Source organism: Palaemon carinicauda, unplaced genomic scaffold (assembly GCF_036898095.1).
Source record: "Palaemon carinicauda isolate YSFRI2023 unplaced genomic scaffold, ASM3689809v2 scaffold1949, whole genome shotgun sequence".
Lineage (NCBI taxonomy): Eukaryota > Metazoa > Arthropoda > Malacostraca > Decapoda > Palaemonidae > Palaemon > Palaemon carinicauda.
This window is the reverse complement of record NW_027169533.1, coordinates 12,501-25,000: the sequence shown is the minus strand read 5'-3', so window position 1 is coordinate 25,000 and position 12,500 is coordinate 12,501. Positions and strand designations below refer to the sequence as shown.

General features: G+C 34.4%; 2 protein-coding genes across 4 annotated transcripts in view; both read right to left on the bottom strand.

Annotated features, from left to right (window-relative positions):
- Positions 1–6,367, bottom strand: part of LOC137635910 (uncharacterized) — an 8,077-nt gene extending 1,710 nt beyond the window's left edge. For all 3 annotated transcript variants that reach the window (XR_011042819.1, XR_011042818.1, XM_068368348.1), the window contains exons 1-3: positions 6,234–6,367; positions 5,832–5,911; positions 1–5,686 (exon numbers count right to left, since the gene is read on the bottom strand). The exon at positions 1–5,686 is cut by the window's left edge. Coding sequence is in view for 1 of the 3 variants with exons in the window: in XM_068368348.1 (XP_068224449.1) it covers positions 1–5,250 (5,250 nt within the window). In the remaining 2 variants the exon portion in view is untranslated. The remainder of the gene's footprint in view (positions 5,687–5,831; positions 5,912–6,233) is intronic.
- The window catches only part of LOC137635909 (uncharacterized), a 7,955-nt gene continuing 1,547 nt past the window's right edge, over positions 6,093–12,500 (bottom strand). Inside the window, exon 3 of the mRNA XM_068368346.1 lies at positions 6,093–12,500. This exon is cut by the window's right edge and continues 490 nt beyond it. Coding sequence (XP_068224447.1) covers positions 6,867–12,500 — 5,634 coding nt within the window. The 3' untranslated portion in view covers positions 6,093–6,866.

Genomic DNA, 12,500 nt, shown 5'->3' with positions numbered 1-12,500 from the left:
AACTTTGCTAACATGATCATCTGCCGTCCAGTTCAGATCTTCATTTGGATTGCCCTGCAAGTCAGGAATAATGTTAATAGACAGCAATTCATGTCCATGAATTAATATTTCTGGTGTAATTGCATCAGGCACTTCATCTGTGATACTGTCTCTCAACCCTTCTTTGAAGGCAATAGGGCGCCTGTTAACTAAGTGAACGGTTTGCTCTACAAAAAACTCAAAATCACGGAAGTCTAACACATTATTTCTTAATGCTCCATAGATTAAACGCTTACTCATCTTAACACAAGTCTCAACAAGTCCTCCTAATTTGTTACATCCCTTTGGATACTGCTGAAACTTAATTGACTTTACACCATTTTCTTCAAAATATGCCTGACTCTCAGGATCACCCAGGAAATTAGTGACCACATTAGCTCCAGCTACCAACTGAGATCCAAGATCTGATAAGACTAGTTGAGGGATTCCATACTGATATGAATGCATTTGAAAAGCTCTTAAAAATTCTTTTGTAGTGAGATCTAAACAAATTTTTAAATTAATTGCCCTCGACCAGAGACAAGTTAAACATAGAACCCAAACTTTGCTCTTTTTACCATTAAGCTTAACGTTATACGGTCCAAAATGATCAATAAAAATATACCTGAATGGTATAGAGGGAGGGTCAATCCTAAAATCGCGATAGGCACTTTGATTGACCTTAACCGTTCTCTCTTTGAATCTCTTACAAATGACACATTCTTTGATGACCTTTTTTACTACTGAAAAGTAATGTGGAATCCAAAACTTTTTTCTCATCTCTGACAAAAGGGAATAAACACCAGCATGAGAGAATTTATCATGAAAATCTTTTATTACTAACCGAGTTAACTTACTGTGTTTGTGAAGCAAAATAGGAAAGTTGACAAAAGTATCTTTTCTCCATTTAGGCATCTTACTTCTAATTCTTAAGAGTCCATGATCATCCATGTATACATTAAGTTGAGCAATAATATTAGGAATATCCTTTACTCTCTTATTTCTGTTTTCTAAATACTGGAAAACTTCACCATACCAGATTCTCTGATCATGCCTTATGATATGTCTAGTAGCTTCCAAATGAAAGGAGGATGCATCACCAAAGTTAAAAGAAACTGAGTTTGCTCTTCTTTTGAGCAAAGCAATGAATTTAAGAACGTACTCGTGAATTCTAACAAGCTTAGGGAAACTGGAACACTTGTCCAGGACGACTAAATGTTCAGGGTTTGATTCTGCTAAGACTTGTGATTCACTTAATTTAGATGCAGAAATTGAGAAGGAATTTTCATTCAATGGATTAAAATTTGGATTGGGTACAACTATATCAAATGTGTCAGCATTACTGCACAGTTCATCCCTTTCACATCTTAAAAATTCTGGGCCAGTGAAATAATTAGTTTTCAAAAGCTGTTTGTACGACATAGGCCTAGTTATACAATCTGCAGGGTTCAAGATACCACTGACAAAACAAAATCTAACTGGGTTATTTTCACAGGTCCTTTGAATGTGATCCAAACGATTCATGATAAAAACACTCCTTTTATTCATTTTATCTAATTTGTTCACATAAGAATTAATCCAGCTCAGTGAAACAATGCTATCCGTATACAGTACTGATTCTACAATTCTAATAGGTTTAGGGCACTGAGGACCTGCCAAATCCTTACTCAAATCCAATAATGTTTCTGTTCCCAAAACTATCCCTTGGAATTCTAGAGATGGAATACTTTTGCTTTCTAACTGCTTGTTAACCAAGCGATTCTTTGCTAGAACAAAACTGACTTGCTTAGTTTCTATGCACTGAATAAAAATTGTTGTCCCATAGATTATTTTACTGCTGTCAGTAAATGCAATTAAACGATATGACCCATTTCTCTCCCCGACAACTCTAGGTACCTCAATTGGAGGAGTCATGTTAACTTGTTTGGCTATGTTACGCCATTCTCGTTGTTGCTCAATGGACAATTCTGTATCCCATCCTAGAGAAGTGTTTAATTGAAGTTCATGCATAAATAAACGAGCTCTGTTTAAAATAGGTCCATTGAAATTATATGGATCAAAATTTGAAGCAATGCTTTTCAATATCAGTCTCTTAGTGTTTGCTTTAGAGTCTAGCTCAAGTTTAGGAGAGGAAATACAATCTGTTATTCGGTTCCACTTTAAACCAAATATTTTTACTACATCAGGAGTGACTTCATCCAAATTCTTATCTATTTTTTCTTGGAGCATAACATCATTGGTAACGAATTGTTGTAATTCAAATTTATATGGATTAAAAATGTTATTCAAGTTATCAAACCCCCAGTGTAAGCTTTCAGAATCATTTGCAGTGAACGCACCATTATCCATGTATGTCAAAGAGTAAATAAGTTTCTTCAATTCCTTTAAGTTGTCCAAATCACCTTCAGTGTCTAGCATCAATATTTTGTACAAACCAATCATCAATATTGTTGGGCTACACCTTAGCCCAAAACTTAGACGAAGATTCTTGTATGCTATAATGGTAAAATCTCCTTTACTTACATTTTTAAACCAAAAGAATAATAATTTACTTTGATCAGTTTCATTTAATGCTATCTGCTGGAAAGCTTTCTTTAAATCAAAGCACAATAAATGAGAATCAAACCTTAAAAGTAGCAAGGCAGTAGACAATTTCTGATTAATACAAGGGCCAGCCCACATTGCCTGATTGTGACTAATAGAGGGGGAGCCATTACTTTGTTTTTCACACAAATTAGAGAGAAAAACCATTCGGCATTTAGTAGTACTGCGGTCTAACTTAAATATTCCCATGTGCGGCAAAACACTGTACTCTGGGTGTTCTTCACAAAACTTATCCAAATTATCAATCCTTTCAATTAAGTTTTGAGCTACCTGAGTCTTTATGTTATCATCCATTAATCTCAAAAATTCATCATTCTTCGATAATTTCTTTAGGTTAGATTTCAAAATTTGCTTTGCTAAATTTGTGTTCTTTCCCAGCAAATGAGAAACACGACCATTCCATAAAAGTGGCATTATCAACCTGCCTTCTTCATCTCTTTGTGTATTATTAAGTAAATACCTAACTAATTTCTTATTATGTTCAGTGCTCTCCCCATCTAAGTCAGTTCTATCTTTGTGCAAATAATATGAGCATTCTCGCTCTAAAATATGATCAGTAGCTTTTTGCAATTTATGCTCGCTGATCCTGCCATCATGATCTAAAATACAGATTGTAGGATCCTCTGCACTTCCAATACATCTAACACTAGACTTGAAACATGAAGTCATAGGAAATTTAATATTATCCAGTGATTTACCTCTCTCATTTAAATTCTCTTCCAAGCCAAAAAGTAAATGAGTATCATCATGCAGGCTAGGGAGAAATTTCAAATTTGCAATTAATTTCTCAATGCTTCCTATTAACATAATGCCAAATCTTGTTTCATAGTACACACACTGACCACTATGACCAAAACTAACCATCTTTTCCATGAGACAATGAGCTGAATTTGCCCCCAGGACAAACTGAATGTTTGATATGTCTTCTCTAGCCTCATCAAGAAACTCATCTAAAAGCTTATAACCATAATTTCTAAAACTTCTAACAACTTTACCAAGGCCGGGTAAATTCAAATTTATATCAATACCTGGGACACAAATAGCTTCTATATTATGCGCTGTCTCCCCAATCTTAACAGAAATTTGAACTATCTTGGTACGATACCATTTTGCTCCATTAAACCCATTGACAACAAGATCAAAATTATCTTTCACAACTTTGAAACACTGGCCTTCTAAAGCACACTCAGAAATGAAATTAGCTTGGCTACCTGAATCCTTCAATCCTCTTATTTTACTAGGGCCCAAAGTACAAGAAAATGTGGGTAAAATTGAATTTATGCCCCCCTTACTCTGAAAGGAACTACCTGGACAAACTACCCCATTCTGTGTACTATTTTGAACATCTTTTGATTTACTTTTCTCGTTTTGCTTAGGGTTAGGAACTGCTTTTTTAGGATTACGCACCAAATCTCTGACCTCGGAACTTTCATGATTATCTGACAGGCAAAGAAAGGAGAAATGCCATCCCTGACAATGTTTACACTTTCTGGAAAATCTAAAATGACATGAGCTATCCAAATGCTCGATTCTTGCACATTTAGTGCAACCATTCAAAATGCTCAACCTAGCTATCTTTTCCTTAGCAGTAGCGAAATTAGGGCACTTATGGATTGGATGATCACCATTAACCTTATCACTACAAAGTGTGCAAGAATTAAAAGGATTGGAGCTTTTAAAATTAACCTCTGCTGCTAAGTTTGAACTTTTACTCAATCCTAGTTTATCTTGATGCCTTTCAGCAGAAGGCAGTTTACTTTTACTTAATTTACCAAGTTTATTTGCATTCTGATACCGTTCATTGGCTTCAAAAAAGTTATCAACAATTTCCCTTGTAGTGGGCTTTGAATTGTTAGTAATTTGTATCAACTGATTTCTGAAAGTTTCATTCATTCCTCTTAGGAAAAAGTACTGCAAAACATCATCTATATCCATTTTCAAAGTCTTAACAGCTTCTTGTAATTTTCTAATATTACTAATATACTGAAAGGGTTCTGAATCATAACCTAACTTAAGCTCTTGAAGTTGTTTAATCACATTAAACTTTTGAGTTGGAACCGAGGCAAAAGCTGTTTTTAAGAGTTCCTTTGCATGGGAATAACCTTGTTTGTCTGCTTCTAAAGAGTCTATCAAAAGTAAAGCCTTGCCAGAAACCTGCTGTTTAAGTAACAACAACCTATCATAATCTGTGTAAGAAAACTTTCTAGTAGTTTCCTCAAACTGCTGTAAGAATAATTCCAAACTTTCATCATCAGAACTCTTAAATTTAGGCAAAGGTGCTACTGGACTTTTAAGACGACTAAGAGGAGTTTCATTCAGATTTTCACTTGTGCTTCCATTAACATTAACCTCTAAGAGCAGCAACATTTCAGAAATTTTATCTTTATATTCCTGACAAGAGCTAAATTCAATTTCCATTTCATTTTCATCTTCGCTCTCTGACCACTTCAAAGATATGACTTTACTATCAAGCCCTTTAAGTTCTTCCTTAAAATTCCTAAGTTTTTCAACAAGATTTAACTTTTGTGAGCTATTATAATGCGAAAATTTATGCCTTTCATTAAATTGTCTAGTGACTTGAGAGCGGATGTACTTCCGACTCATAACAAGAAGCCTAATGTCTGTCATGATTATAGAAAATTTTAATTCTAAACGTCAATGCAGCCTAACAAAAGAAAAAATTTAAGATAATTATAGTATTCGGTATACTGATCAATAATAACAACAATAATCCAAATAAAAACCACCACTCCTACAATGCTACCCAAGTGCCACCAGTATTGAGACAGCCTTCAGAGCCCCACGTTGGGCGCCATTTCAAAAACTTAAACAGAATGTAAATTTATAACAAGAGCAGCGAGAGCAGAGTAACAATAACTTTAATGTCAATATTGGATAAAGAAACTTTAAAAATTAAAAATATTAGATTCTTTATTTATATTGAATAAATATTAAATATGGCAAAGCAATGGAACTCTGATGGCTGAAGTGGAATCCTCAATCACTAGTGACTGCCTGTGGTAGAACCCACTCAACTCTTGCCTGTTTTTGAAAACTATGGATTCTGCAAATCACGAAAAAATTTCCATCAAAAACCTAATGTAAAATTTATCTAAATCCCCTTTATAAACAATAATGAATAATATACAATATATCAACATCAAGTACAAATATACCAATACAACATTACATACAACTGAACTAGGTACCTAATAAATTTGCCAAGACCAGGAAGATAACTGAAGCCGATGATACTAGGCTACCTTCCAGCAAGCACAAGTAACCTAACCTAGTAACAAATGAAAAAATTAGGCTCACTAAAATCCTAAGTTAAGTAATATTAAATTACATATGAAAACACAAACTCAGGAAAATAGAATCTGACACGGTATATCGATTTAAGCAAATCTGAACACCCACTAGGCTATTCTATGCACAAAACAATGATTTGGAATTAAGCTAGAAATAACACTAGTAATTTTATAATGAGCTTAAAATCCATAGAAAATTTATAATTAGGGTTGAAGACTTGAATAATTAATATTCATTTCAAATATTATAACCCCCTAACCAAAGTTGAACCATATGCCACAAAATCATAGGAAACTTACGGGGTTGGTAGGCCTTATCCTTAAAATCCCAATGCAAATTGAAGAGCAGCAGAAGATCCCATTGTTGAGAACTATGTATTCATACATCTTGATATTGCACTCTTCATGGTAGCACTCGTGGTAAGCAATTGCAGGAGAGGTGGCTTTAAATTGAAGTGCTACTCCATCTTCATAGCACTTCTACACTCGAAGAAAATATTATCCAATATCCAATATGTCCAATGTGGCCAATATATATCCCATCTGCCTCCTCACACTTCCCTCATTACCAGTAGGTGAAAAATTTTTCCCAAGGATGATGGAATCAGGAACTGCAAATATTAAAATACAGCCAGCAGAGCCATCTATGGACTGAGCATATTATCCTTGAAACTCCCAGTATTTCTTTTTGATTTTGCTTTGTATGGCAAAAGGGGGGTTTCAAGGATGAAACAAATATGAACATAAATAAATATACATATACACAATTTTATAAATTTTCTACAGAATTAGTATATAAAATAATTCTTCAACACTCCAAAGGGGGGATTCGAATTTAGTCAAAATTCGAATGGTAAAGGTAATGTTACAAAATTAAGTAACATTCTAAGGAGAAAAAATAAAAATTACCAACACCCAAATATATACTACATACTAATTTCTCAACATATCTCTTGTTCTTGCCTCACTAATGACAGCAGCCTCTCTCTTTTTTCTTTGGTGTGTACTACTGTCCTCTTTAATATCTGCCTTTTCTTCACTGTCGTTAGTCACAGGGCTTAAGAGAGGTATTACTGAAGTAACATGCCGTCTTACAGTTTCACGAGAAGCTCCCTTAAACACAGCTATGTCAGTTACTTCATCCAAGTCATTTAATTTTACTTTTTTAACAATACCCATTGGGTAATTTGAAGGTTTCATGTGCGGTTCTTTTAACAGAACAATATCACCTATTTGAATTCTTTTATGTGTCACTGGTTTATATCTACTCCTTTCGTCTGTAGCTTGTGACACTAAGTGTGCTATAAATTCTGAATTATAAATGTTAATAAGTCGAGACCTCACATTTCTAAGTTTTTGATACTTGTCTAAAACTTTGCTAACATGATCATCTGCCGTCCAGTTCAGATCTTCATTTGGATTGCCCTGCAAGTCAGGAATAATGTTAATAGACAGCAATTCATGTCCATGAATTAATATTTCTGGTGTAATTGCATCAGGCACTTCATCTGTGATACTGTCTCTCAACCCTTCTTTGAAGGCAATAGGGCGCCTGTTAACTAAGTGAACGGTTTGCTCTACAAAAAACTCAAAATCACGGAAGTCTAACACATTATTTCTTAATGCTCCATAGATTAAACGCTTACTCATCTTAACACAAGTCTCAACAAGTCCTCCTAATTTGTTACATCCCTTTGGATACTGCTGAAACTTAATTGACTTTACACCATTTTCTTCAAAATATGCCTGACTCTCAGGATCACCCAGGAAATTAGTGACCACATTAGCTCCAGCTACCAACTGAGATCCAAGATCTGATAAGACTAGTTGAGGGATTCCATACTGATATGAATGCATTTGAAAAGCTCTTAAAAATTTTTTTGTAGTGAGATCTAAACAAATTTTTAAATTAATTGCCCTCGACCAGAGACAAGTTAAACATAGAACCCAAACTTTGCTCTTTTTACCATTAAGCTTAACGTTATACGGTCCAAAATGATCAATAAAAATATACCTGAATGGTATAGAGGGAGGGTCAATCCTAAAATCGCGATAGGCACTTTGATTGACCTTAACCGTTCTCTCTTTGAATCTCTTACAAATGACACATTCTTTGATGACCTTTTTTACTACTGAAAAGTAATGTGGAATCCAAAACTTTTTTCTCATCTCTGACAAAAGGGAATAAACACCAGCATGAGAGAATTTATCATGAAAATCTTTTATTACTAACCGAGTTAACTTACTGTGTTTGTGAAGCAAAATAGGAAAGTTGACAAAAGTATCTTTTCTCCATTTAGGCATCTTACTTCTAATTCTTAAGAGTCCATGATCATCCATGTATACATTAAGTTGAGCAATAATATTAGGAATATCCTTTACTCTCTTATTTCTGTTTTCTAAATACTGGAAAACTTCACCATACCAGATTCTCTGATCATGCCTTATGATATGTCTAGTAGCTTCCAAATGAAAGGAGGATGCATCACCAAAGTTAAAAGAAACTGAGTTTGCTCTTCTTTTGAGCAAAGCAATGAATTTAAGAACGTACTCGTGAATTCTAACAAGCTTAGGGAAACTGGAACACTTGTCCAGGACGACTAAATGTTCAGGGTTTGATTCTGCTAAGACTTGTGATTCACTTAATTTAGATGCAGAAATTGAGAAGGAATTTTCATTCAATGGATTAAAATTTGGATTGGGTACAACTATATCAAATGTGTCAGCATTACTGCACAGTTCATCCCTTTCACATCTTAAAAATTCTGGGCCAGTGAAATAATTAGTTTTCAAAAGCTGTTTGTACGACATAGGCCTAGTTATACAATCTGCAGGGTTCAAGATACCACTGACAAAACAAAATCTAACTGGGTTATTTTCACAGGTCCTTTGAATGTGATCCAAACGATTCATGATAAAAACACTCCTTTTATTCATTTTATCTAATTTGTTCACATAAGAATTAATCCAGCTCAGTGAAACAATGCTATCCGTATACAGTACTGATTCTACAATTCTAATAGGTTTAGGGCACTGAGGACCTGCCAAATCCTTACTCAAATCCAATAATGTTTCTGTTCCCAAAACTATCCCTTGGAATTCTAGAGATGGAATACTTTTGCTTTCTAACTGCTTGTTAACCAAGCGATTCTTTGCTAGAACAAAACTGACTTGCTTAGTTTCTATGCACTGAATAAAAATTGTTGTCCCATAGATTATTTTACTGCTGTCAGTAAATGCAATTAAACGATATGACCCATTTCTCTCCCCGACAACTCTAGGTACCTCAATTGGAGGAGTCATGTTAACTTGTTTGGCTATGTTACGCCATTCTCGTTGTTGCTCAATGGACAATTCTGTATCCCATCCTAGAGAAGTGTTTAATTGAAGTTCATGCATAAATAAACGAGCTCTGTTTAAAATAGGTCCATTGAAATTATATGGATCAAAATTTGAAGCAATGCTTTTCAATATCAGTCTCTTAGTGTTTGCTTTAGAGTCTAGCTCAAGTTTAGGAGAGGAAATACAATCTGTTATTCGGTTCCACTTTAAACCAAATATTTTTACTACATCAGGAGTGACTTCATCCAAATTCTTATCTATTTTTTCTTGGAGCATAACATCATTGGTAACGAATTGTTGTAATTCAAATTTATATGGATTAAAAATGTTATTCAAGTTATCAAACCCCCAGTGTAAGCTTTCAGAATCATTTGCAGTGAACGCACCATTATCCATGTATGTCAAAGAGTAAATAAGTTTCTTCAATTCCTTTAAGTTGTCCAAATCACCTTCAGTGTCTAGCATCAATATTTTGTACAAACCAATCATCAATATTGTTGGGCTACACCTTAGCCCAAAACTTAGACGAAGATTCTTGTATGCTATAATGGTAAAATCTCCTTTACTTACATTTTTAAACCAAAAGAATAATAATTTACTTTGATCAGTTTCATTTAATGCTATCTGCTGGAAAGCTTTCTTTAAATCAAAGCACAATAAATGAGAATCAAACCTTAAAAGTAGCAAGGCAGTAGACAATTTCTGATTAATACAAGGGCCAGCCCACATTGCCTGATTGTGACTAATAGAGGGGGAGCCATTACTTTGTTTTTCACACAAATTAGAGAGAAAAACCATTCGGCATTTAGTAGTACTGCGGTCTAACTTAAATATTCCCATGTGCGGCAAAACACTGTACTCTGGGTGTTCTTCACAAAACTTATCCAAATTATCAATCCTTTCAATTAAGTTTTGAGCTACCTGAGTCTTTATGTTATCATCCATTAATCTCAAAAATTCATCATTCTTCGATAATTTCTTTAGGTTAGATTTCAAAATTTGCTTTGCTAAATTTGTGTTCTTTCCCAGCAAATGAGAAACACGACCATTCCATAAAAGTGGCATTATCAACCTGCCTTCTTCATCTCTTTGTGTATTATTAAGTAAATACCTAACTAATTTCTTATTATGTTCAGTGCTCTCCCCATCTAAGTCAGTTCTATCTTTGTGCAAATAATATGAGCATTCTCGCTCTAAAATATGATCAGTAGCTTTTTGCAATTTATGCTCGCTGATCCTGCCATCATGATCTAAAATACAGATTGTAGGATCCTCTGCACTTCCAATACATCTAACACTAGACTTGAAACATGAAGTCATAGGAAATTTAATATTATCCAGTGATTTACCTCTCTCATTTAAATTCTCTTCCAAGCCAAAAAGTAAATGAGTATCATCATGCAGGCTAGGGAGAAATTTCAAATTTGCAATTAATTTCTCAATGCTTCCTATTAACATAATGCCAAATCTTGTTTCATAGTACACACACTGACCACTATGACCAAAACTAACCATCTTTTCCATGAGACAATGAGCTGAATTTGCCCCCAGGACAAACTGAATGTTTGATATGTCTTCTCTAGCCTCATCAAGAAACTCATCTAAAAGCTTATAACCATAATTTCTAAAACTTCTAACAACTTTACCAAGGCCGGGTAAATTCAAATTTATATCAATACCTGGGACACAAATAGCTTCTATATTATGCGCTGTCTCCCCAATCTTAACAGAAATTTGAACTATCTTGGTACGATACCATTTTGCTCCATTAAACCCATTGACAACAAGATCAAAATTATCTTTCACAACTTTGAAACACTGGCCTTCTAAAGCACACTCAGAAATGAAATTAGCTTGGCTACCTGAATCCTTCAATCCTCTTATTTTACTAGGGCCCAAAGTACAAGAAAATGTGGGTAAAATTGAATTTATGCCCCCCTTACTCTGAAAGGAACTACCTGGACAAACTACCCCATTCTGTGTACTATTTTGAACATCTTTTGATTTACTTTTCTCGTTTTGCTTAGGGTTAGGAACTGCTTTTTTAGGATTACGCACCAAATCTCTGACCTCGGAACTTTCATGATTATCTGACAGGCAAAGAAAGGAGAAATGCCATCCCTGACAATGTTTACACTTTCTGGAAAATCTAAAATGACATGAGCTATCCAAATGCTCGATTCTTGCACATTTAGTGCAACCATTCAAAATGCTCAACCTAGCTATCTTTTCCTTAGCAGTAGCGAAATTAGGGCACTTATGGATTGGATGATCACCATTAACCTTATCACTACAAAGTGTGCAAGAATTAAAAGGATTGGAGCTTTTAAAATTAACCTCTGCTGCTAAGTTTGAACTTTTACTCAATCCTAGTTTATCTTGATGCCTTTCAGCAGAAGGCAGTTTACTTTTACTTAATTTACCAAGTTTATTTGCATTCTGATACCGTTCATTGGCTTCAAAAAAGTTATCAACAATTTCCCTTGTAGTGGGCTTTGAATTGTTAGTAATTTGTATCAACTGATTTCTGAAAGTTTCATTCATTCCTCTTAGGAAAAAGTACTGCAAAACATCATCTATATCCATTTTCAAAGTCTTAACAGCTTCTTGTAATTTTCTAATATTACTAATATACTGAAAGGGTTCTGAATCATAACCTAACTTAAGCTCTTGAAGTTGTTTAATCACATTAAACTTTTGAGTTGGAACCGAGGCAAAAGCTGTTTTTAAGAGTTCCTTTGCATGGGAATAACCTTGTTTGTCTGCTTCTAAAGAGTCTATCAAAAGTAAAGCCTTGCCAGAAACCTGCTGTTTAAGTAACAACAACCTATCATAATCTGTGTAAGAAAACTTTCTAGTAGTTTCCTCAAACTGCTGTAAGAATAATTCCAAACTTTCATCATCAGAACTCTTAAATTTAGGCAAAGGTGCTACTGGACTTTTAAGACGACTAAGAGGAGTTTCATTCAGATTTTCACTTGTGCTTCCATTAACATTAACCTCTAAGAGCAGCAACATTTCAGAAATTTTATCTTTATATTCCTGACAAGAGCTAAATTCAATTTCCATTTCATTTTCATCTTCGCTCTCTGACCACTTCAAAGATATGACTTTACTATCAAGCCCTTTAAGTTCTTCCTTAAAATTCCTAAGTTTTTCAACAAGATTTAACTTTTGTGAGCTATTATAATGCGAAAATTTATGCCTTTCATTAAATTGTCTAGT